This window comes from Somniosus microcephalus, chromosome 31, assembly GCF_052327205.1.
Source record: "Somniosus microcephalus isolate GS21.2 chromosome 31, FLI_Smic_1.0, whole genome shotgun sequence".
NCBI classification, from domain to species: domain Eukaryota; kingdom Metazoa; phylum Chordata; class Chondrichthyes; order Squaliformes; family Somniosidae; genus Somniosus; species Somniosus microcephalus.
The window spans coordinates 14439811-14466201 of NC_141017.1; the positions used below are offsets into that span (position 1 = coordinate 14439811).

A 26391-nucleotide genomic window follows, 5' to 3' on the forward strand; every position below is an offset into this window, starting at 1 on the left:
GCCCTTCTTAGGATTAAAGATGGAGACAAGTGGTTGGTGGTCAGTCAGCAAGGTGAACTTCTGCCCATGCAGATAGTGGTTGAATTTTTTTACTCCCCATACTAGGCTGAGGGCCTCCCTGTCAATCTGGGCATAGTTGCGCTTGGCTGAGGTTAGTGACCGAGACGCAAAGGCTACTGGCCTCTCCAACCCGTCTGGGAATTTGTGCGACAGCACCGCTCCAATACCATAGGGTGATGCATCACATGCCAAACGAATTGGTAGTGCTGGGTTGAAATGGGCCAACACCTCTTTTGATGTGATCAATTCTTTACACTTCTGGAAAGCTCATTTATGTTTGTCATTCCACTTCCATGGCACCCCTGTTTGCAGTAGGGTGTTCAGTGGGTGTAATACCGTGGACAAATTTGGTAAGAACTTATGGTAGTAGTTTACCAGCCCGAGGAACGACCTCAGTTGTGACAGATTTTCCGGTGCTGGAGCCTTGACTACTGCCTCAATCTTTTCAGGGGACTTATGTAACCCCTCTTCATCGATAACGTGGCCACAATACGAGATCGGCTTCTGGAAAAACTCGCACTTGTGGCGATTAGCTTGTAGCCCATATTCCTGTAATCTGGTGAGCACCTTCTCCAAGTTGGCGAGGTGATCACTGTCATTTTCGCCCGTGACCAGGATGTCGTCCAAATAACACTGGGTCCCTGGAATCCCTTGCAGGGCTTGATCCATCGCCCTTTGCCAAATAGCCGGAGCCGATGCTACCCCGAACACCAGCCGGTTGTATTGATAGAGACCTTTATGAGTGTTGATCGTGAGGTATTGTTTCGAGGCTTCTTCTACCTCCATTTGCAAGTACGCCTGGGCTAGATCAATTTTGGTGAAGCGTTTACCTCCAGATAGCGAGGTGAAAATATCCTCAATTCGTGGAAGCGGATATTGTACCGTGTGAAGGACTGGGTTCACTGTCACCTTAAAATCCCCACAGATGCGGACCTTCTTTGGTTCCCCAGGCGTATTACTCAACGACCTCTTCATTACAGGAACGATGGGTGTAGCCCACTCGCTCCAGTCTACTTTGGACAGTACTCCTGAACGTTCCAACCCTTCCAGCTCTGCTTCGACGGCTGGTCTGATCGCATAAGGCACTGGTCTGGCCTTAAGAAACTTTGGGCTTGCATTTTCCTCTATTTTAATTGTTGCTGTTATGCCTTTTAGTGTTCCGAGTCCCTCCTGGAACACTTCTTTTGCATCAGTTAGCATTTTTGACAGTCGTCCAGGTGTGACGTCGTCATCCTTTTTGGCCTCAACCTTCAGTGCCTGTATGGAATGCCAATCTAATTGTATCTTCCGGATCCATTCACGTCCCAGCAGTGGTGGTCCTCCATCTGGCAACACATATAAGTCCATTTTAGGTATTTCCTGGCCTTTGTATATCACTTTCACCCTTATTTTTCCTTTGGGGTAGACTTTTTGCCCCGTGTACGTCTTCAAGACAATCTCTGTAGCTTTCAAGGGTATATGTGAAAATAGCCGCTTGTAGTCTCTTTGGTTTATGACTGTTAGGGCTGATCCTGTGTCCAATTCCATTTTCACTTGGACTCCGTCTATCTTGAGTGTAACCCAGATAGTCTGGTGATCCTCCATTTTGGTTACCTTATGTAGTTTCAGACAACCCAGCTCCTTGCTTCCGGAGTCTGTGTCACTTTTCTGTTCGTCTGAACTACTGTCCATCACCTTGTGTACCTTTTTGTACTTCTCCTGTGGAGATTTCTTGCTGTTGGTTTTCTTCCCAGACCTGCAGACTCTTGCTATGTGTCCTGCTTTTCCACACTGTCTGCACACTTGGTCCTTGAACCAACAATCCTTCTGGTCGTGTGTTGTTCTGCCGCAGCAATAACACTTCCCTGTTCCATAGGACATTTCATTGGTACCATATTCTTGCGGTCTCCGTTGTATCTCTGCAGCGCCCCTTGCGGCTGCTTCGTGTGATACTGCCATACTGAAAGCCTTGTCCAGCGTAAGATCCTTTTCTGATAGAAGCCATTTCTGGGTTTTCACTTTGAAGCCCACACACAAACTTGTCCCTTAACGTATCTGCTAGTCCCACTCCAAACTGGCAGTGTTTCGATAGCTTGCGCAGTTCCGTTAAGTACTCAGCATTGCTTTCGTCTTTGTGTTGGTTCCTTTTATGGAACTTAAATCATTCTGCTATCAGCAGGGGTATGGGGTTTAAGTGGTCCTGTAGGATTTCTACTATGCTTTCGAAATTCCTATTCACAGGCTTCTCTGGGGTTATTAAGTTTCGCAGTAACCCATAAGTTTTTGCACCCATGGAATTTAACAAAACCAGTGCTTTCCTAGCATCTGGCACTTCATTCGCCCTGCAGTACACCTCAATACGTTCCACATATGTCGCCCAATCTTCGACTTCATTGTCGAACGTAAAGATACTGCCACTCTTTGGCATCCCTGGGTGTGATTTAACTGTCAAAAATGGCGTCTCCCGCGCACTCCCTTCTTCTCCGCTGGCACAAAATGGCGTCTCCCGCGCTTTCCTTTCTTCTCGCGCTTGCCCTTCTTCTCCGCTGCGGCTTCTAAAAATGGCATCTCCCACGCTCTTCCTTCTTCTCCGCGGCTCAATGGCGTCTCCCGCGCTCTCCCTTCTTCTCCCCGCAGACACTGTTCAGCCCTTTAGCCCTGGCTGTGCTCTGCGCGTTTTTTTTTTTTCTATGCACCTTTCCCGTTTCCGCCGCTCGGTCCTGAACCCGGCTGCTGCTTTACCCTCTCTCTCTCCATTTTGTTTTTCCTCGACGCCGCTCGGTTTTCAACCCCCGGCTGCGCCCTGTGCGCTTCACCCTCTATCTTACCCCGTCGACGCTGCTCGGCTTTTTTCTCTGCCGTCGGTCAGCTCCAGCCGCCGCTGTCCGGGAAGGGTCTGCGCTGTACCTGTCGTCAGTCTGTTGCTGATCGTCGCGGCTGGGGAACCAAGCCCGGCTCTCCACAGCCTCCCCTGCGATGTTCACTCTCTGCCGGACGACTGGGCGGTTGCTCGTGGTCGACGCCCGTGTTTCTGGCCTCGACTTTCTTCCACCGCCCTCCCGGAGCGAATCCTCGAAGGGAAATGCAGAGCTGCAGGTAGATTCGAATCGACACTCGTCGCCACTGTTAGATCCGTGATTCTTTAAATAGGATGTTTCCCCAAGAACTACACGGATGCTGTAACTTAACAATCAACAGGTATTGACTGGAGCAGAGTAGTCTCAAGACTGAAGTACAGAAGCCTGCTCCGGCTTTATATACAGGTGTGGTCACTGCCGGTACTACAGTATACAGGAGCTGTAAAACAGTTCTCTCTTAAAGGTACATACACAACAGAGAGGAATTTCCCAGATTTTTTCCCCTAATTGGCCTGGGTTTTTAGGTAGTTTTTCGCCTCTCCCAGGAGATCAGATGGTTTTGGGTGGGGAGTGTACATAGTGAGGTACAAGTTGTATGGGACAGGCTGGATGGTCCAAGGTAGCCTTTTCCCGTCCGTCATTGTTCGTAAGTACGTCATTCCTTCCTACTCAGTTCTATTCCTAATGTTTAACTCTTTGCTGCTACACCCGCCTTTTTTTGAAGCTGCTAAATCATTCCTTATGGATAAAAAGACTTCCCCACCTCTCTCTGTAAGTCTTTTCTTGCATCACAATTTAGGATATGTTTTCCGGGTCCTTGCATACAGACAGTGAGTGTGATGTAAACATGTGGTATCCATGACCTCAGGAATCTACCCTGTTATATCCTCTTAGCTTTACCTGTTGGTTGTAATCTGCTTTCAGTCACGTCTGTGAGTAATGTCAATATTCTCAATAGTTCCATATATATCTAAGTGCTGATTCCTGTACAGGGTAAGGAAGATAGCTTTAGCTCTTGAAGCCTTCGACACCTCTTCACTGAGACACAAATGTTGGTACAACACATTGTCCAACCAATGCATTCTAAGTTGGTGATCCCCGTACTCCCACCAGCGACCCCTCCCTGTTTTGGAACTAGAAGAATGTTTCTTTCTCATGGGACTCCAGACCTCTGAGACTTGTTGCCAGGTTAACCTTCCTTAAGATGCAATAGTCACGTCAAGCTTTCCTTCGGGCTGTTGAACAAACACCACACTTTTGGAAGTAATATGATGCTGGGAGACAGTGCAAACGGATGTTGTGAGCATACTTCACAGGGAAGGGGCCATTTATTCTGGTGGAAATCTTGACGCCAGCATGAACTAGAGGCCAAAAATTAGCTGCCTGTAACCAAACAGATGCAAGGCCAGCCGATTGAAGCACGTTATACAAAAGTAAGACTTTCCAAGACATGTAAAACCTAACACAATGCAGAAAATACAACTTTTAACAAGTCTGCTAAGGAACTGAGAGCTTCATCACAAGTTAATTGTTGTGTATGTACCTTTAAGAGAGAACTGATTTTATACTGCAGTACCGGCAGTGACCACACCTGTATATAAAGCCATAGCAGGCTTCTGTACTTCAGTTTAAGCTTACCCTCTGTTCAGTAAATACCTGTTATTATTGTTCTCCTGCAGTCCCTGTATTATTGATACTCGGACACTACACTGGCGACGAGCAGGTTCGAACTCACCTGCAGTACTGCATCACCTCACGGGGATCTTTCCCTGAAAAGAAGCTTCTTGGAGGTCGAAGTCAGAGCAACGGGCGTCGACCGCGGGCAACCGCCCAGGGATCCATCGGAGTTCGGAGAATTGCAGGGGAGGCTGTGGAGAGCTGGGCTTGGCTCCCCAGTCAAGGTGTTCCAGCAAATCGTGCTGGTAGCAAGTAGTGCGCTGACCCTTCCGGACTGCGGCGGGCTCGAGCTTGATCAAGCGGCTCTGCAAAAGGGGCCGTGCAGCGTCGTCGGGAGGAAAAGAGAGAGAGGGTGGAGCGCACAGGGCGCGGTCGGTGCTCAAGAACCGGGCAGCGTAGAGAAAATAAAACGAGGGGAAGGAAAAGTGAGACGCGCCGAAGCTGCGGGTCGCCGCCATTACCCTGTAGAACGCTAGGAGCAGCGTGGCAGCAAGGGGAAGAAGGAAAAGCGCGGGAGGCGCCATTTTATTCCATTGGGGAAGAAGGAAAAGCGCGGGAGGCGCCATTTTAATCCATTGGGGAAGAAGGAAAAGCGCGGGAGGCGCCATTTTATTCCATTGGGGAAGAAGGAAAAGCGCGGGAGGCGCCATTTTAATCCATTGGGGAAGAAGAAAAAGCGCGGGAGGCACCATTTTAAACCACCCAAGATGCCGAAGAGTGGCAGCATCACTGCTTTCGACAACGAGGTAGAAGACTGGACCACGTATGTGGAAAGAATTGAAGTGTACTGCAAGGCAAATGAGGTGGCCGATGGAAAGTAGGCGGCGGTATTATTAAATTTGTTGGGCGCGAGAATGTACGGCCTATTGCGGAATTTAATTACCCCAGCTAAACCAATGGAGAAAAGTTTTGAAGAGATTGTTAATATCTTACAGGAACACCTAAACCCTACACCGCTGCTGATAGCAGAAAGATTCAAGTTCCATAAAAGAAACCAGCACAAGGATGAGAGCAATGCTGACTATCTTACGGAACTACGCAAGTTATCGAAGCACTGCCAGTTCGGAGCAGGACTGGCAGACAACTTAAGGGATAAGTTTGTCTGCGGGCTCCAGAGTGAAGGAACCCAGAAACAACTACTTTCGGAAAAGGACCTGACGCTAGAACAGGCTTTCAGCGTGGCAGTATCCTACGAAGCAGCAGCACGGGGAGCTGCGGAAATACAACAGAAACCACAAGAATACAGCGCTAACGAAATGGCATATGGAGCAGAAAAGTGCTATCACTGCGGCAGAACAACCCATGATCAGAAGGACTGCTGGTTTAAGGACAAAGTATGCAGGCAATGTGGGAAAATGGGACACATAGCAAGAGTCTGCAGGTCGGGAAAGAAAACCAACACTAAAAGAACTACTAAGGAAAAGTACAAGTAAAAAAAATGACAGACAGTAGTTCGGAAGATCAGGAGAGTGATAATGACTCCGGGAGCAGGAGACTAAGTTGTCTAAAGTTACACAACGTGATCGCAAAGGAGGGTCACCGAACCATTTGGGTCACCCTCATGATAGCAGGGTCCCAAGTAAAGATGGAATTGGACACAGGATCAGCCCTAACTGTCATGAATCGATGAGACTATGAGCGGCTATTCTCACACATACCCCGAGCTTCCGGTCGCCTGTCATTTCAATTCACCGCTCCATTCCCACTCGGACCTCACCGTCCTTGGCCTCTTGTACTGTTCCACGGAAGCTCAACGTAAACTTGAGGAACAGCACCTCATCTTCCGATTAGGCACTCTGCAGCCTTCCGGTCTCAATATCGAGTTCAACAATTTCAGATCATAACCTCGGCCCCCATTTCATTTTCACTTATATTTTTCCACTCCTTTCCTTTCCCCCCCCCCCTTTCCTTTTGTTTCTCTCTCACACCTGGCAGCTATCTTTTGCCCTGCCAGTACACTTTACACCTAATCACAGCCTATTACCATCTCGTCTAGCTTCTAATCTCTTTTACTTCTTTTGGTTCTTTTATTCTTTTGTCCGATCGCAGCCCTGCCTTCGATCTAGTTCCTTTTCTCTCCAGTTTTGAAGAAGGGTCAAACCCGAAACGTCAACTCAAATTTCTCTCCACGGATGTTGCCTGACTTGCTGAGTTTTTCCAGCATTTTCTGTTGTTATTTCCCTTGAAGAACACGTCCATTGTATTGAAGACATACACGGGGCAAAAAGTCTACCCCAGAGGAAAAATAAGGGTGCCAGTTAAATACAACGGCAAGGAAACACAGAAACTGTATCTATATATACTACAAGATGGAGGACCACCATTATTGGGACGTGAATGGATCCGAAAAATACAATTGGATTGGCATTCCATTCAGGCGCTAACTGTGACTGACAAAAAGGATGATGACGTCACACCTGGACGACTGTCAAAAATTCTAACTGACGTGAAACAGGTGTTCCAACAAGGACTTGGGACTCTAAAAGGAGTAACGGCAACGATAAAAATCGAAGGTAACGCAAACCCAAAATTTTTTAAGGCCAGACCGGTACCGTACGCGATCCGCCCAGCCGTTGAAGCAGAGCTGGAGAGTCTGGAGCGTTCGGGTGTGCTGTCCAAGGTGGACTGGAGCGAGTGGGCCACACCCATCGTTCCTGTAATGAAGAAATCATTGAGCAGCACGCCTGGGGAGCAGAAGGTTCGCATCTGTGGGGACTTCAAGGTAACTGTGAACCCAGTCCTGCACACAGTACAATATCCACTTCCACGGATAGAAGATATTTTCGCCTCACTATCTGGAGGGAAACGCTTTACGAAGATTGATCTGGCCCAAGCGTATCTACAAATGGAGGTGGAAGAAGCATCTAGGAAATACCTCACGATAAACACTCACAAAGGTCTTTACCAGTACAACCGACTGGTATTCGGGGTAGCATCAGCCCCGGCTATTTGGCAGAGGGCGATGGAACAAGTCCTGCAAGGGATCCCGGGGACCCAGTGTTATTTGGACGACATCCTGGTTACGGGCGAAAATGACAGTGAACACCTTGCCAACCTGGAGCAGGTGCTCACTAGATTACAAGAATATGGGCTACGAGCCAACCGCCCCAAATGCGAGTTCTTCAGGAGACAAATCTCGTATTGTGGCCACATGATTGATGAGGAAGGGTTGCATAAGTCGCCAGACAAGATTGAGGCTGTAGTCAAGGCTCCAGCACCGGAAAATGTGTCGCAACTGAGGTCATTTCTCGGGTTGGTGAACTACTACCATAAGTTCTTGCCGAATTTATCTACAATTCTGCACCCACTGAACACCCTGCTGCAAACTGGAGTAACATGGAAATGGAGTGATGAGTGTAAGCATGCCTTTCAGAAATGTAAATGCCTAATCACTTCAAAAGAAGTATTGGCCCACTACAATCCAACACTACCGATTCGGTTGGCATGTGATGCGTCTCCCTACGGCATTGGAGCGGTGCTGTCACACAAATTCCTTGACGGTTCAGAGAGGCCAATAGCCTTTGCGTCGCGCTCGTTAACCTCAGCCGAGCGTAACTACGCCCAGATTGACAGGGAGGCCCTCAGCCTGGTGTGGGGGGTGAAGAAGTTCAATCACTATCTGCACGGGCAGAAATTCACCCTACTGACTGATCATCAGCCCCTGGTCTCCATTTTTAACCCAAAGAAGGGCGTTCCGGTGATGACGGCGCAACGGCTGCAAAGATGGTCACTTTTTCTAGGGGCACATCAGTATGACATAGAGTACAAGGGTACGAAACAGCATGGAAACGCTGATGGGCTGTCGCGCCTACCGTTGCCTATGGTGGAGGAAGCACCTGCAGTGGACCCTGTTGAGATATTCCATTCGACCATAGTCGAATGTCTACCTGTTACAAACTCAAGTATAGAGAAGGAAACCCGAAATGACCCGACACTCTCTCGGGTCTATGATTTGACGGTGAAGGGATGGCCAGCACATGGCGACTCACTGTCGCCAGCATTCTCGCCAAGGAGAGAACAGCTGTCAGTGTGCCGGGGGACCTTGATGTGTGGATCCCGAGTGGTAATTCCACCCAAGTTGAGAGATAGAGTGCTCAATGAGCTTCATGAGGGTCATCTGGGAGAGGTAAAAATGAAGAGCCTAGCCAGGGCGTTTGTGTGGTGGCCGGGAGTCGATAAAGAAATCGAGGATATGACCAAGAGATGCACAGGATGCCAGAAGGTCCAAAACGCTCCACCACAGGCCCCGCTACACCCATGGGAGTGGCCCTCATCTCCATGGCAACGGGTACACATTGATTTTGCTGGTCCATTTATGGACTCAATGTTTCTAATCGCCGTGGATGCCCATTCGAAATGGCCAGAGGTCATCAAAATGTCCTCCACCACCACGGAGAAAACTATTGCAGTCCTAAGGACCATCTTCGCCAGGAATGGCTTGCCAGAACAGATTTGCTCCGAAAATGGGCCACAGTTTGTGTCCGAGGATTTCCGGAGGTTTCTGAGGAATAATGGGGTGAAACATTACACATCTGCCCCATATCATCCAGCCACAAATGGATTGGCTGAGAGGTTTGTTCAGACCTTTAAAAAGGCAATAAAGGCGATGTATAATGACGACATACCACTACAACACAAGGTGGATAATTTCTTGTTTGCTTACCGGAATGCGACACATGCAGTCACCAACCAAGCTCCAGCCATAATGTTCTTCAACCGAAGGCTAAGATGTCGCCTGGATTTGCTCAAACCAAACATAAGACGAGATGTTGAGGATAAGCAATTCCAGCACATCAATGAGAAGCCAACCAGGAGCTTCAAGATAGGGCAACCAGTCTTGGCCCGCGACTACCGAACAGAAAAATGGCAGCCAGGAACGATATGCACACAGCAGGGACCACTAATGTACACAGTGGACGTTGGAGAGAGCATCGTGAGACGCCATGCTGACCAGATTCTAGTCACAGCAATAAGCCAAACCCATACCACGAGCATGTGCACCTGGTAATGAACCCGAAGTACAGATTGCGTCTACCTCAGAATCAGTGGTATTGGAAGCTGACGAGCCAACCAATGACAATGAGCCAGAATCGACTCCGCCGCAAGAACAGTATACTCGAGAAAGGCGCTATCCAGTCAGGATCAGGAAGCCTCCTCAAAGACTGAACTTATAAATGATTATTTCAGTTGATGTATATAGTACAGAGAAAATTGTAATTGTAATTAGTTATTATTTAGTTGTTAAATGAATGTTATGTACTGTTTATCTAAAAGGGGAGGAATTGTTGTGTATGTACCTTTAAGAGAGAACTGATTTTATACTGCAGTACCGGCAGTGACCACACCTGTATATAAATCCATAGCAGGCTTCTGTACTTCAGTTTAAGCTTACCCTCTGTTCAGTAAATACCTGTTATTATTGTTCTCCTGCAGTCCGTGTATTATTGATACTCGGACACTACACTAATCACAGCTTAACCTGCTATCCATGACGTGCAAAAAGAACTATGCTCTAGAATAAGCACATCAGCATGCATTACGATTGAAAGGGACCTCTTTCTCTCCCACCCCCCATCTTATCTTTATGACCTGAATTTCTAATATTGAGCTTCAGATAAAGATATTTATTCTCCCCAACTGTTCCTGACATTGCATTTTAAGAGCTGCCTATTTCTCATTTGCAATCTTTGCACCTTCAGCTTATGCTTTCTGTTTGCATACTTCAAGCCTTCCGCAGGGAACAGAGTGCAAAATTTAGAGCCACAGCATTGTCCAAAGCCTACTGAAGGCAAGATTTGTGTGGGGACAGCGATGGAGCCAATTCCCCTCCGAAAGAGACTCTGATGCTTGGACCTATAAAACAGAGGGCCATTGTCTTGGCATTGAGATAGGAAGGAGCCGAAAGTCATCCAAATGTCGAGGAAAGATGGATGGAGTGGGCCTGATGGGTCAAATGGTGTTTTGTTGCTCGGGACCGTATATTCTTAAATGGGTCTTGTTCTTGGATGCAAATTGGATGTATTTTTGCTTATTTCTACCCCCTTATAAAGAAAGAACTTGCATTTATGTAGCACCTTTCATGACCTCAGGAAGTCACAAAGCACTTTACAGCCATTTAAGTAATTTTCTGAATTGTAGTCACTGTTGTAATGTAGGATACGCAGCAGCCAATTTGCCCATGGCAAGATCCCACAAGTAGCAATGCAACAATGACCAGATAATGGCCCAGAAATTCCGTTCGCAGCCCTCCCGCGGTCGGAGGGGCTGCGATTTGGAAACATCTCCGCCTGGACCAGAGGGCTCCCGGGAGGTGCAGAGTTCCATTGCTGTGCCTCTTCAAACTGCCGGTGTGCAGGGCCCGCGTATCCCAGAGGCGCAGGTAGTTCGCAGCGTCCCTGGGATCACGTGGGCCATGGGGAACCAATCAGAGCCGGGAATCTCCATTCATAGATTTGACAGGAAGACCTGTGAAATCTATGAACAGAGATCACCCCAAAACATAAGTAAAACTTCAAATATTTTTTTTTTTAAATCACTTTTTAAAATGACTATAAATTACATAAATTAACTATTTTAAACAAAAATTTAAATTTTGGAAAAAAAATTTAAGTTTTTAACGGGGCTAAAAACAAACTTACCTTTTAAAATGATAAATCAGTGGAAATTTTTTTAATTTTTTTTACTTTTTTCAACTCTTAGCCTGGTAAAAGCAGTCTTACGCCTGCTTTTACAGGCGCAAGAATTGTAAGTGTTTTCTGCGGGCGGAGGGTCTCCAAAAAACGGAACTCTCCACCCGCAGAGGCCCTGCTCCAGCGCAGCCGGAGGATCTGTCAAGAGCTTTCTTGACAGATTGGAAATGCCAGTTTCCAGCACATGCACAGGTGAGTACACATAGAAACATAAAAGATGGCAGCAGGAGTAGGCCATTCGGCCCCTCGAGCCTGCTCCGCCATTCAATGCGATCATGGCTGATCATCCAAATTCAGTACCCTGTCCCTGCCTTCTCCCCATATCCCTTGATCCCTTTAGCCTTAAGAAATATATCTAACTCCTTCTTGAATATATTTAATGAATTGGCCTCTGCTGCCTTCTGTGGTAGAGAATTCCACAGGTTCACCACTCTCTGGGTGAAGAAATTCCACAATTCTGTCCTAAATGGCTTACCCCTTATCCTTAGACTGTGACCCCTGGTTCTGGACTCCCCGACCATCGGGAACATCCTTCCTGCATCTAGTCTGTCCAGTCCTGTCAGAATTTTATAAGTTTCAATGAGATCCCCTCTCATTCTTCTAAACTCCAGCAAGTATAAGCCCAATCGACCCAATCTCTCCTCATACGTCATTCCTGCCATCCCAGGTATCAGCCTGGTGAATCTTCGCTGAACTCCTTCCATGGCAAGAACATCCTTCCTCAGATAAGGCGACCAAAACTGCACACAATTCTCAAGATGTGGTCTCACCAAGGCCCTGTACAACTGCAGCAAGACATCCTTGTTCCTGTACTCAAACCCTCTCGCTACGAAGGCCAACATACCATTTGCCTTCTTAACCGCCTGCTGCACCTGCATGCTTACCTTCAGCGACTGGTGCACAAGGACACCCAGGTCTCGTTGCACTTCCCCTTCTCCCAATCTATTGCCATTCAGATAATAATCTGCCTTCCTGTTTTTGACACCAAAGTGGATAACCTCGCATTTATCCACGTTATATTGCATCTGCCATGCTTCTGCCCAATCACCCAACCTGTCCAAATCATCCTGGAGTTTCTTGGCATCTTCCTCACAGCACACATGCCCACCCAGCTTTGTGTCGTCTGCAAACTTGGAGATATTACATCTCGTTCCCTTGTCTAGATCATTAATATATATTGTGAATAGCTGGGGGTCCAAGGACTGATCCCTGCGGTACTGCCACTCGGAAAAAGACCCGTTTATTCCAACTATTTGCTTTCTGTCTGCCAGCCAGTTCTCTATCCAAGTCAATACCTTGCCCCCAATCCCATGTGCCTTAACTTTACACGCTAATCTCTTATTCGGGACCTTATCGAAAGCCTTTTGAAAGTCCAAATACACCACATCCACTGGTTCTCCCTTATCTATTTTACCAGTTACATCCTCAAAATATTCCAGTAGATTAGTCAAGCACAATTTACCTTTTGTAAATCCATGTTGACTTTGTCCGATCCTGTCACTGTTTTCCAAGTGCTCTGCTATTACATCTTTTATAATGGACTCTAGCATTTTCCCCACTACCGATGTCAGGCTTACCGGTCTGTAATTCCCCGTTTTCTCTCTACCACCTTTTTTGAATAGTGGGGTAACATTAGCTACCCTCCAATCCATGGGTACTGTTCCAGGTTCCATCGAATGTTGGAAGATGATCAGCAATGCATCTACTATTTCTAGGGCCACTTCCTTAAGTGCCCTAGGATGTAGCTTATCAGGCCCTGGGGATTTATCGGCCTTTAGTCCCGTCAATTTCCCTAACACCATTTCCCTACAAATACTGATTTCTTTCCGTTCCTCCCTTTCATCAGACCCTATGTTCCCCGACATCTCTGGGAGGTTATTTGTGTCCTCCTTTGTGTACCAAACACAGCGCGTACCCACCTGTAGGGACCGGAATTTCTGCCTCAATCTATTTAGTGATCATGGTTGAAGGATAAATATTGGACAAGGCACTGAGAACTTCCCTGCTCTTCTTTGAAATAGTGCCATGGGAGCTTTAACCTCCACCAGTGGACTCATAGGGCTCGATTTTAATAACTCCGAGAAGGTGGGTCTGTAGCAAAAATTGGAAAAAATGGCTTCAGACACCCAACCCGCCTCCATCCAATTTTCGTGTCTGTTGAGCCACTCCCAAACTGACCCGACTGGAACCGGTGGGACAGGTAGTTAAGGCAATTAACAGCCTGTTAACTGCCTTGCTAATCCCATTTTGATAGTGGTTTCCCATTTTCGTGCTTCTGGCTCCCGTTTCCCGACTTGCCAGAAACAGGCCAGGTTCAAGGAGACGAGTTGCTGGAGGACATGATTTGTGTGCATTGGTGGAGCACTTTAAAAGCGCCTCTGCAACATGGCTGACATTCAAATCCAACAACTTTGCTATTGTAGGTTTGGGATAAGATTTTGCACATCTACTGACCTTGTGACTGTTCAAGCTGACACCCATCTGCAGTGTGACATGAATGGAATAATTTCAGGCCACTTCGACTGCGCGCTTGCAAGATTGTTGCCTCAAATGAAATCTCTAGCAAGGGGATGGGATACATTTATGCCCTCTCATCCTGGTCCTCATCATCGGAGTGGCAGCTATGTGGCTCAGCGCAGATCTTCCTGGGAAGAGGAGTAGGAGGAGGACGAGGGGCGTCTTGCATGCCCTGTTGTGACCAAAGCAGCATCCCTCCAGTTCACTGCTGCCCGTCAACCAGGGTATGTAGACTGCCATGCCACATTGGCATAAGCTTCCTCTTCAACCATAGGTGGCTACCATATGGCTCTCTAATTGCAGTCGACATTTGTCCAACATCATACATCATCTCTGCTATACCCTGTTATTTCCTATCACTTTCACCATCAGCATTACAAAAGCAAGTCGCCCAGAGCCCTCAATGCGCTTTTGCCATTTCCCAGAACACATAGGCCACACAATCAACTGTTTGCCATAATTTTTCTTTTACACATCATAAATGGATAATAAACCAGCAACAGTCAGGAAAAAAAAGATAAATCACCCAAGTGAGTCCCCTTGTGGCTATCGGTGCTTCATCTTTCTCTTACGCATGCTTCCCCTGTGGCTTCAGCAGATGTGGAGGCACCTTGCTGACTAGGATGCTGCGCCTGCTTACACGCCTTTGGTGGGCGTCCTCTGGGTTTGGGAGCCTGGGAGGGCTCTTCAACAGTCTGTTCTTCCTGCAGCTGTGCAGGGGCTGAAACGACCATCTCAGTTGTCTCCGCAAAGTGGGTCTCTGACCGAGGGCTCCGCAGTGACATGGTCGTGTGAGCGCTTTGAGAGGATCCCACACTTCCTTCTGTCCTGCCAACAACATCCCTCTCATGGGTCAGCCACACCTCAGTGCTGGCAAGTGGTTGGAGAGCACTGTGCTGCACTTCAGGGGGCCATGAGGACCTGTATCTGCACTGGCAGTCCTCATCAAAAGGACGACCATGAAACTCTGGTCTCTCTGCTCAATAGCTGCCCATTGCTCCTCCAGAGATGACATTCTATTTTGAACAGTCACCATGTTTTCCTGACTCTGGCGACTTATTTCCTCCAAGGCCATAGCCAGCCTTTCCACTGAGGTAGCCATCCTTTCCACGGCGGTTGCCATCCTATCCATGGTGGTGTGTTCATGCGCCATTGCCTCCACCACGGCAGTGCTGATGTTAGAGATGGACTCCTCCATTCTCTCCACACTCGCACTAACCCTGGAGGCAAACCCTTCCAGAGACAACTGCACTTGTTCCTTTATTTCACGAACCGCTCTTTTTCTGGATGGTTCGAGGTACAGCGTCTACATGCAGCTCAGCAGAGCTAGGAGAGTCCTGTGACCTCCGCTGAGGACTCTCCACTGCTGTCGCGGTCTCCACCATCTGCTGATGCTCACTTGTGCACTGTGATAGACCAGGTGGCAACACTACTCTAACTCGCGATGGCCCCACCGAGGCATGCGTTGCTGCGCTGGTGCTGGGTGCACTGAATCCTGGTGACGCTGCTCCCTCAGAGGCTTCAGGTTCCTCTGAGGAGTTGTCCGGCTCTTCGTCCTGGATCGTGGGGAGGGGGGCACTCGATGGTCCTGTGTGAGGGTAAAGGCGTGATTTAGACATCTGATATTGATGTGGCTGACACATCCTTTTGAACAGATGATACAACGTGATTCTCTATGAACATCATTTCCATTGCATTCTGAGAGGGATGAAACTCTATTATGTCACCAGCTTCCTCTAGTGTGCCCGTCCCTCCATCGCCCACTTCCAGGTCCTCGCCACCTCCAACAATCCCGTATGCAGCCTCCTCAGCACTGGTCAGTACAGCTAGGGTAGGTGTTCCCCCTCCAGTCATTGCGCTCTCCCTCTTATTGTGGGCTATCTTTTCCTGCAAAGAGGGACTCCAGTGGTGTTTCAGCCACAGTGATGGAGTGAGTGTGAATAATCCCTGCCATTGAAGCTTTGAGGGAGACAAAGATGGGGTAAGGTGCCAAGAGGAAGCTAGCTCCCTGTGAACTGTTAGTTGTTGTCACTGCATGACAGTGAGAGCGAGTCTAAGGGGTGCATAGGCAGGATGCTGAAGTGATTCAGTGCAGAGACAAAGATGGATAGATAAGGGTGCAAGGGAAGTAAGGGTAAGGTGGGATGTGAAGGAGGAGGCTTACAACGCAGAGTGCTGGTGATGAGAAGGGAAGCAGATTGAAGGCACTTTTATGTTCGCACAAGATCATTAAACCTTTTTCAGCACTGGATCCATGAGCGTGCATGTATGGACCTTAGGCTGACCCCCTCAGCAATGCGCAGCCAGGCTGCCTTGGTCTGCTGAGGAGGCTTCCTCCGGCCATCAGGACGGAAGAAAATCTCCCTGCACCCTCTGACAGCATCCACAAGAACTTGGAGGGGCTCATCATTAAAACGAGGAGCAGCCTTGCCTCTGGAAGGAGTCATTGCATTTAAATCAAGTCCAGGAAACCACAAGAGAAAGGCTCAGGCTGAATGGCAGCTTTAAAAGCAGCTGCTATGATGACATCATCAGAGGCGGCCAGCCGACCCGATCCCACTCATTGACCGGCCAGCGCGCCTCCATGAAATCAACAAGCTCATTGAATCAAAATTGGACATCAGCAGCTGATCCCGCCGGAAGTGGCTTCAGAACCCACCTACCACGCAATCCGACTCGGCAATTAAAATCGGGCCCATAGCATCTGTGATCGTCCAAAGCAAGTAATTTAACCTCTATGTTGTCGGTTACAACAACAACAACTTGTATTTATATAGCGCCTTTAACGTAGTAAAACGTCCCAAGACGCTGCACAGGATTATTTTAAGACAACAATTTTGACACCGATCCACATAAGGATAAATTAGGGCAGGTGACCAAAAGCTTAGTCAAAGAGGTAGGTTTTAAGGAGCGTCTTAAAGGAGGAAAGAGAGGTAGTGAGGCGGAGAGGTTTAGGCAGGGAATTCCAGAGCTTAGGGCCCAGGCAACAGAAGACACGGCCACCAATGGTTGAGCGATTATAATCAGGGATGCTCAAGAGGGCAGAATTAGAGGAGTGCAGATATCTCGGGGGTGGGGGGGAAGGGTTGTGGGGCTGAAGGAGATTACAGAGATAGGGAGGGGCGAGGCCATGGAGGGATTTGAAAACAAATACAGGAAACTTTGTGCTATCCGGCACCGACGGGACCGAGCTGTTGCCGTTCCCTCAAAACTGCCGGACAAACCAGCGTTAATGTTGAAGCATTCAGCTCCGTATCTGGCAACAAACACTGCTGCTTAGCAACAGCTTCTAAACAGTCGGCCGTACCTTGGAAGCGTCTCTGTCGCTTAGCAACAGCTTCAGAGAGACTTTGCAGAGCCTGACTGTTGAAAAAAAAGCCACGAGAAGAAAAAAAAACCTAACAAAACGGCTCCTGATTTTTGCCGGTGGCTCGAGCTTGCCGGACATTTAGCCTCCGGATAACACAAAGTTTCCTGTATGATAATTTGGAAATCGAGGCGCTGCTTAACCGGGAGCCGATGTAGGTCAGCGAGCACAGGGGTGATGGGACTTGGTGCGAGTTAGGACACAAGCAGCCGAGTTTTGGATGACCTCAAGTTTACGTAGGGTGGAATGTGGGAGGCCAGCCAGGAGTGCGTTGGAATAGTCAAGTCTAGAGGTAACAAAGGCATGGATGAGGGTTTCAGCAGTGGATGAGCTGAGGCAAGGGTGGAGACGGGCGATGTTACGGAGGTGGAAGTAGGCGGTCTTTGTTATGCTGCGGATATGTGGGTGGAAGCTCATTTCAGGGTCAAATATGACACCAAGGTTGCGAACAGTGTGGTTCAGCCTCAGACAGATGTTAGGGAGAGGGATGGAGTCAGTGACGAGGGAACAGAGTTCGTGGCGGGGACCAAAAACAATGGCTTCGGTCTTCCCAATATTTAATTGAAGAAAATTTTGGCTTATCCAGAACTGTATATCGGACAAGCAGTCTGACAATTTAGAGACCGTGGAGGGGTCGAGCTGGGTGTCGTCAGGGTACATGTGGAAACTGACACTGTGTTTTCGGATAATGTCGCCAAGGGGCAACATGTAGATGAGAAATAGGAGGGGCCAAGGATAGATCCTTGGGGGGGACACCAGAGGTAACGATGTGGGAGCGGGAAGAGAAGCTGTTGCAGGTGATTCCCTGGTTACGATTAGATAGATAAGAATGGAACCAGGTGAGTGCAGTCCCACCTAGCTAGACGATGGTGGAGAGGCATTGGAAAGGATGGAGTGGTCAACATCGTCAAAGGCTGCAGACAAGTCAAGAAGGACGAGGAGGGTTAGTTTCCCTTTGTCACAGTCACAAAGGATGTCATTTGTGACTTTGATGAGAGCCGTTTCGGTACTGTGGCAAGGGAGGAAACCTGATTGGAGGGATTCAAACATGGAATTGTGGGAAAGATGGGCACGGATTTGGGAGGTGACAACAGGTTCAAGGACTTGAGGAAAGGGAGGTTGGAGATGAGGCGGTAGTTTGCAAGGACAGAGGGATCAAGATTTGTTTTTTTGAGAGGGGTGATGACGGCAGATTTGAGGGAGGAGGGACAGTACCTGAGGAGAGAGAACAGTCAACAATATCAGCCAGAAAAGGAAGTTGGGTGGTCAGCAGTTTGGTGGGAATAGGGTCGAGGGAGCAGGAGGTGGGTCTCATGGACAAGATGAGCGCAGAGAGATCATGAGGGGAGATCGGGGAGAAACTGGAGAAAGATGCGAGTTCAGGGCTAGGGCAGGGGGGAACCTTAGAGGAAGTTTGGCCCAGTGGGCTAGGGGAAGGAAGGGAAGTGGCAGAGGCAGCTGAACGGATGGTCTCAATCTTAGAGACAAAAAAGTCCATGAGCTCCTCACACTTGTTATCGGAGGTGAGGGTGGAGGAGACAGGGGAGAGGGGTTTAAGAAGAGGGTTAGCAGTAGAGAATAGGAACCGGGGTTTATCTTTGCATTCAGAATGATTCTGGAATAGTGAGCAATTTTGGCAGACGAGAGCAGGACCCGATAATACTTTATGTGGTCCAGCCAGACCTGGCGGTGAATGGCTAAACCAGTTGTCCGCCATATCCGTTCAAGTCTGCATCCCTTGGACTTAAGGGAGTGAAGATGAGAGCCGTTCCAGGGGGAACGGCCAGGGTGAGAGAGGGTAATTGTTTTATAGGGACTAGGGCATCAAAGATAGTGGTGAGTTGTAAGGTTGAGCAGATCGGTCGCTGCAGGAATGTCATGGTGAATGGACGGCCAAAGGCTGAACAGTTGGGATTTCATAAGTGCAGTTGTAAGAGAGTTGGGAGAGAGTTTTACGAGGAAGTGGTCCGAGACGGCCTTATCTGCGATTGACACGATGGGAGTAGTGAGGCCACGAGAGATGGCAAGGTCGAGGGGGTGGCCGTGAATATGGGTTGGGGAGTTTACATGGAGGGAGAGATTAAGGGAGGATAGGAGGGTAGTGAACTCAGAGGAGAGAGAGCATGATGGATTGAGATGGAGTTTGAAATCACCGAGGATGAGAAGTCGTTCAGTGCAGAGGCTGAGGGAGAACAGTGAAGATATCTCAGCAATAATATTTTTATGGTACTTGGTTGGGCGGTAGAGAACAAGAATTTTAAATGAGAGGTGAGAGAGGTGGAATATGGTGAGATGCTCAAAGTAGGAGAAACTGCCGGAGGAATAGGGGGACAGAGCAAGGTGTGATTTGGTGACGAGAGCCACACTGCCACGGCAGTCTGATCGGGGCAAGTGGTGGAAGGTATAGCCAGGTGGGGAGGCTTCATTTAAGGGTAAGGTGTCATCACCTCTCAACCAAGTTTCCGTCAGGGCCATGATATCGATGCAGTCATCCACGATAAGTTCATGGATGGCAAGGGCCTTGTTTGTAAGTGAACGGACATTCTGGAGGGAGATGCGGAGAGGGTCGGTGATGGCTGCCCCACTGCCAGCGTCCACAGGGTCAGCGCTGAGAGGGGGTGAATTGGATGGGGAGGAGATTGGCAAGATTTGCCCCCCGTGGGCGCGCTGGGCGGGAAGGTCGGCGAGAGAGTAGGATGGGACAGTTGGGGTTGCTGCTCATAAGGCGGCAGCGACGAGTGCCTCGATGGGCCCTTCGTAGGATGCCAAGAGAGGCACAGAGGGAACATAGGGTCTGATGAAAGGGAGGAACTGAAAGAAATCAGTATTTGTAGGGAAATGGTGTTAGGGAAATTGATGGGATTGAAGGCCGATAAATCCCCAGGGCCTGATAATCTACATCCTAGGGTACTTAAGGAAGTGGCCCTAGAAATAGTAGATGCATTGCTGATCATCTTCCAACATTCGATGGAATCTGGAACAGTAACCATGGATTGGAGGGTAGCTAATGTTACCCCACTATTCAAAAAAGGTGGTAGAGAGAAAACGGGGAATTATAGACCGGTAAGCCTGACATCGGTAGTGGGGAAAATGCTAGAGTCCATTATAAAAGATGTAATAGCAGAGCACTTGGAAAACAGTGACAGGATCGGACAAAGTCAACATGGATTTACAAAAGGTAAATCGTGCTCGACTAATCTACTGGAATTTTTTGAGGATGTAACTGGTAAAATAGATAAGGGAGAACCAGTGGATGTGGTGTATTTGGACTTTCAGAAGGCTTTCGATAAGGTCCCGCATAAGAGATTAGCATGTAAAGTTAAGGCACATGGGATTGGGGGCAAGGTATTGACTTGGATAGAGAACTGGCTGGCAGACAGAAAGCAAAGAGTTGGAATAAACGGGTCTTTTTCCGAGTGGCAGGCAGTGACTAGTGGGGTACCGCAGGGATCGGTCCTTGGACCCCAGCTATTCACAATATATATTAATGATCTAGACAAGGGAACTAGATGTAATATCTCCAAGTTTGCAGACGACGCAAAGCTGGGTGGGCGTGTGTGCTGTGAGGAGGATGCCGAGAAACTCCAGGATGATTTGGACAGGTTGGGTGATTGGGCAGAAGCATGGCAGATGCAATATAACATGGATAAATGTGAGGTTATCCACTTTGGTGTCAAAAACAGGAAGGCAGATTATCTGAATGGCAATAGATTGGGAGAAGGGGAAGTGCAACGAGACCTGGGTGTCCTTGTGCACCAGTCGCTGAAGGTAAGCATGCAGGTGCAGCAGGCGGTTAAGAAGGCAAATGGTATGTTGGCCTTCGTAACGAGAGGGTTTGAGTACAGGAACAAGGATGTCTTGCTGCAGTTGTACAGGGCCTTGGTGAGACCACATCTTGAGTATTGTGTGCAGTTTTGGTCGCCTTATCTGAGGAAGGATGTTCTTGCCATGGAAGGAGTTCAGCGAAGATTCACCAGGCTGATACCTGAGATGGCAGGAATGACGTATGAGGAGAGCTTGGGTCGATTGGGCTTATGCTCGCTGGAGTTTAGAAGAATGAGAGGGGATCTCATTGAAACTTATAAAATTCTGACAGGACTGGACAGACTAGATACAGGAAGGATATTCCCGATGATTGGGGAGTCCAGAACCAGGGGTCACAGTCTAAGGATAAGGGATAAGCTATTTAGGACAGAAATGAGGAGGGATTTCTTCACCCAGAGAGTGGTGAACCTGTGGAATTCTCTACCACAGAAGGCAGTAGAAGCCAATTCATTAAATATATTCAAGGAGTTGGATATATTTCTTAAGGCTAAAGGGATCAAGGGGTATGGGGAGAAAGCAGGGACAGGGTACTGAATTTGGATGATCAGCCATGATCGCATTGAATGGTGGAGCAGGCTCGAGGGGCCGAATGGCCTACTCCTGCTCCTATCTTCTGTGAATCTATGGGCTATTCTAAGAGGGAGTCAAGCCTGGGACAGCGGCAGGAGAGTAAGAAGGTGAAAGAGTAATGAAGGATTGGGGTAGGGATTTGAGTGGGCAGAGTATTCGAGAGAGGAGAGATGAAAGGAGGCATGATGACAGGACAGTGCGGTCAGGGAGGGATAGAGAGAAAAGGAAAATAGGGGGGGAAAGTGGAATGGCTCGGGTCCGGAGCGGCAGCTAAAGTGCGCACGCGAATGGACACAGGGGAAAAGCTCAGGTTACATAGGCCTGTTTAAATGTAGTAATTAATGGAATACATATTTCCTGGTAGCAGGGAATAGGCTGGAGACAATAGCAGGGAGATCAGTGTCAAAGTCAGAGGTCCCACGGAGGGACAAGTAAGCAGGATGGGGTCGGTACGGAGCATCGGCGAACTGCTGTCCAAATTCAGAGACAGGTGTAGCAAGTGAGTGAAGTCCAGAAGCTATTCGAAGGGTATTCGAGGATGGAGGTTGTTGCTGTAGGAATAAGAGTCATTAGCGATGCAGAAAGATGAAGGCTAAATTGACGCAAGTTGGAGGTCACCGTAGATCAAAGCGGTGGAGAAAAATTAAAACCATAAGCCAGTGACCAGCAAAGCTGAAAACCGGTAGAACGGGTCACTGGACAGCAAGTGGAGCTGCTAGCCACAAGTCAGCAGAGCTGAAAAACCAGTAGAAGCAGTTCAGCAGACTAAACATGAAATCCACATTAGTCTTCTTCTTCTTCTTCTTAGGCAGTCCCTCGGAACCGAGGATGACTTGCTTCCACATTAAAAATGAGTTCTCAGGTGACTGATGAGTCCAATGCGGGACCTACAGTCTCTGTCACAGGTGGGGCAGACGGTGGTTGAAGGGGCGGGTGGGTGGGGTGCTTGGGTTGACGTGCGCTCCTTGCGTTGTCTGCGCTTGGCTTCCGCTTGCTCCCGGCGAAGAGACTCGAGGTGTTCGGCGCCTTCCTGGATGCTTCTCCTCCACTTTGTGCGGTCTTGGGCCAGGGATTCCCAGGTGTCGGTGGGGATGTTGCACTTTTTCAAGGAGGCTTTGAGGGTGTCCTTGAAGCATTTCCTCTGCCCACCTAGCACAGTACGCACTGTGGCTAATACTATATTGCTATATTACACGAGGCGCCGAACACCTCAAGTCTCTTCGCCGGGAGCAAGCGGAAGTCAAGCGCAGGCAGCGCACGTCAACCCAAGCACCCCACCCACCCGCCCCTTCAACCACCGTCTGCCCCACCTGTGACAGAGACTGTAGGTCCCGCATCGGACTCATCAGTCACCTGAGAACTCATTTTTAATGTGGAAGCAAGTCATCCTCGGCTCCGAGGGACTACCTAAGAAGAAGAAGATTGCGACATTATCCAACACAATGATCTGTCGCTTAAATGTGAGACCCGAAAAAGCGTTAAACACAGAACCTCATCGTTTACCAGACTTGAGTAAGTGTGTGTGGGAAGCAACTCCACAGATGGTGCACACGAATCAACGCTTCTGTGCATGTCAGCTCTGAAGTTGCTTGAAATGAGTGAACCTAGTTGGCAAGAAGTTCAAGCTCCCAATTCAGCTAATCTGCGGTCAGCTCAGATATGGAAAAGTAGCCCCTTCACTCAGAAATACATTTTAGAAAAAAAAACTAAAGGGCTTTAATATATAAGTAAAATATCTTTTAAAACACAGAACATATATAACATTCAGACACAATGAGATACAAACGCTTATTGGAAGGCGGCAAATAAAGGAGAGAAGTTTAGTGTGTGATTGGGAGTAGTGACTATCTGGAGGACCTCAGGGTTTGCAGGAGCAGTCTGTGTATGGGAAAGAGGGCCAGGCCCTTCGAAGTCATGGCAAGATAGGACTCCACCTGGTGGAATGCACAGACTTAACATTTAAGTTTTCAGTAAATACAACAGTTTGGGCTCCCATCCAAACAGTGCCTCCTTTCCTTTCCGGCCGAGTATTAAGTTTCCCAGTTACTTCACAGCTTCATTTCGTTTTTGTTCTCTAGAATTCAGCAAATTCTTTAGAATATTTCTCTGAGAGAGATACGCGGATCGCCTCCTCTTCATACTCGTCAAAGTTGCTGGTGTCACCAGGGCCTTTCATCTTCGGTTTAAAAGGAGGTTCCTCCTGAGGAAAGGAACAGAAACTAATTTAAATTGTATTCTATACCAGCGCTATTCTCTCAAGTATACCGAGAGCTGCTTACCACGACACTCCGACATATTGCACTAAATACTTGCGTTGAACTTTTGTCCCACCCCCCCAGCATACCACACAGTCAGTGCAATGCCAAGTTGTGCCACCATGCCATGCCAAAACACAGTGACACAAAGGCCACATACTCTTCACAAGAGCCCTAACATTACATTCCTGGATATAAACATTGCTTGTTGCTCCCTTGCAATACAGAAACTTATTAACACCCACTTCCTGCATCTTGTGCCAAACAAAAGGTTAGTCCTTCAGAGTGCAAGTGTGGCACTGGATGCCTCTGAATAATGAAACTAAACTGTAGGATAAATATGGCAGGGGGAAACTGCAGTGGTGAGCCTGGATTCTGCATGTAAAGGAGTTTATATTGGGACTTGCTTCAGTGAAGCAAAGGCCCAGTGCAGGGTGAGCTAGGTAAATGCAGCGTGCCTGTATGGGGAGAATGTGCGTACTCGGTCAGGTGAAACAGAAACCTCCACCTGTTTTGGAGACTCAAACATGGGAATGGGTTTCCACATGCGTCAGACACCCTTCTAACGAGAAAGAAATGCTGGAGCTGGTGTGCATGCATGCAGAGAAAGGAGATCGAGAGCAATGGGTAGGTGGCCAAGGGTAGAGAGAGAAACAGACAGAGTAGGAGAGATGGTGACAGTGTGTGTGTGTGTGTGTGTGTTGTTCTGATTGAACTTGTTACAGAAAAGTGACAGAAGTTTGAAGTCTCTGCTGATACAGGAAACTCTCGATTTACCGGCACCTAAATAACCGGAAATCTCTCTTAACCGGCAAAATTCAGGAGTAGGTTCAGGTAAGTTTTACTTCATATTAGTGGCCGTGTAACCGGGGTTCCTGGATCTGTGGCCGTGTAACCGGGGTTCCTGCATCTGTTGCCATGCAACAGGGACGCCTGGATCTGTGACCGTGTAACCGGGGTTCCTGCACCTGTTGCCATGCAACAGGGACGCCTGGATCTGTGGCCGTGTAACCGGGGTTCCTGCACCTGTTGCCATGCAACAGGGACGCCTGGATCTGTGGCCGTGTACGGGGCTCTCGTACCTTAGTAAGTATACCTCTCTGTAATCCGGACTTTTTGATCAACCGGCAGCACGTCGGTGCCGGATAAAAAAAGTGTTTCCTGTATACACCACCCTGTCTGTAGTAAACAGCTGCACAAAGTACTGTCTCTGGGCGCCCCACCTCCTGGTGCAACAAGCCCTGACTGGCTGCAGTCACAGTACCTTTCGTTTGTAGATGGAGATCCAGTCTGTGTTGGCAAACCATTTATGGTTTTTGATGTCATTGACACCGTTTCTGAGATTACCAAACCGTTTGGTCAGATCAACCTGCAGCAGGTTCCGGAGCAGATCTTTTAGGTCTGAACTGAAATGAGATGGAAACCGCACCTGAAAAGAAATGTTGATCTGTTACATGGGCAGGACCCAGATTCATGTAACAGTAGGGCTAAGAGGAGCGAAAATGAACTTAAGGGTAGATTTTCTGATTGGGCACCTGCAGTGAGATACCGCGAATTCAATGGATAGAAAATCGTGTGCGACATGGCAGTGACTTTCTGATACTTGCTTATGATGGGCGGGGCACCTCATTGTGGCGGCAGGCTCGGAAACTATAATCTTTAGTGTGAGCATTAAACTCTGGCTGTTTGGGCTCGGTGCTGCTTCAATGCCTCGCTGAGCTCCGTACATCACCTTGCAAATGTGCCGAAAGGTCCAAATGCAGCATACGAGTTTCTGTGTGGGTATTTATTTTCCAAACTGGCTGTCGTCATTTATAATTTTGGGGGCAGTCAGATGATCTAATCCCGGGCCTCTGCCAAATGGTGAGGGGATACAAGGGCAAAGGATTTAATTCTATCCCTGGCCCTGTCCCTTCGACAGAGACAACTCTCCGTTAGGAGCATCTTGGGAGGACGGGGCGACATCCTTCATAGAATCATAGAATGATACAGAATGAAGGAGGCTATCGTGCCTCCATCCGCTCCTTGAAAGAGCTGTCCAATTAGTCCCATTCCCTTGCTCTTTCTCCATAGCCCTGCAAAATCTTCCACTTCAAGTATTTATCCAATTCCCTTTTGAAAGTTATTATTGAATCTGCTTCCACCGCCCTTTCAGGCAGCGCATTCCTGATCAGTAAATGCTTCTGCTTTATCGAGCAGCACACTGGTGCACCAATACTCACAGACGGCCGATCCTAAAGACCTCTGAGTAGTGTTGCATTCAACAGTGAGTCAGAAGCTGTCAACTGATGTCAACCTGGAACTAGACCGAGACTGGCTGACATTTTGAATGCATTAAATCTGTGCCAGATTCTTTGAGTTGTAACAGCTGCTAGCGTACACTCGATTCTGGGAGGCGGTAATGCTGCCTGGTGCAGGGCGAGTCTGGTCTATTTGACTGAATTCCTTTTGGTGAGATTTTCTGCCCATCAAGTTGAGTGATACCATTGCTGGTGATTGATGTCCTTTCCTACTTTTGGTACTCCGTGCCATTATCAAGCATTCCAAAGTAAATTACAGTACAAATCAGGTTAGAGGCAGGGTAAAGCTCCCTC

At 48.3% G+C, this 26391-nt stretch overlaps 1 protein-coding gene across 4 annotated transcripts in view; it reads right to left on the reverse strand.

Annotated features, from left to right (window-relative positions):
- Nucleotides 1-23229: 23229 nt before the first annotated feature.
- The window catches only part of LOC147097597 (cAMP-dependent protein kinase catalytic subunit alpha-like), a 263178-nt gene continuing 260016 nt past the window's right edge, over nucleotides 23230-26391 (reverse strand). For all 4 annotated transcript variants that reach the window (XM_085971564.1, XM_085971563.1, XM_085971565.1 and 1 more), the window contains 2 exons: nucleotides 25062-25226; nucleotides 23230-23742 (listed from right to left, as the gene is read on the reverse strand). In XM_085971564.1, coding sequence (XP_085827690.1) covers nucleotides 23617-23742; nucleotides 25062-25226 — 291 coding nt within the window. In that variant the 3' untranslated portion in view covers nucleotides 23230-23616. The remainder of the gene's footprint in view (nucleotides 23743-25061; nucleotides 25227-26391) is intronic.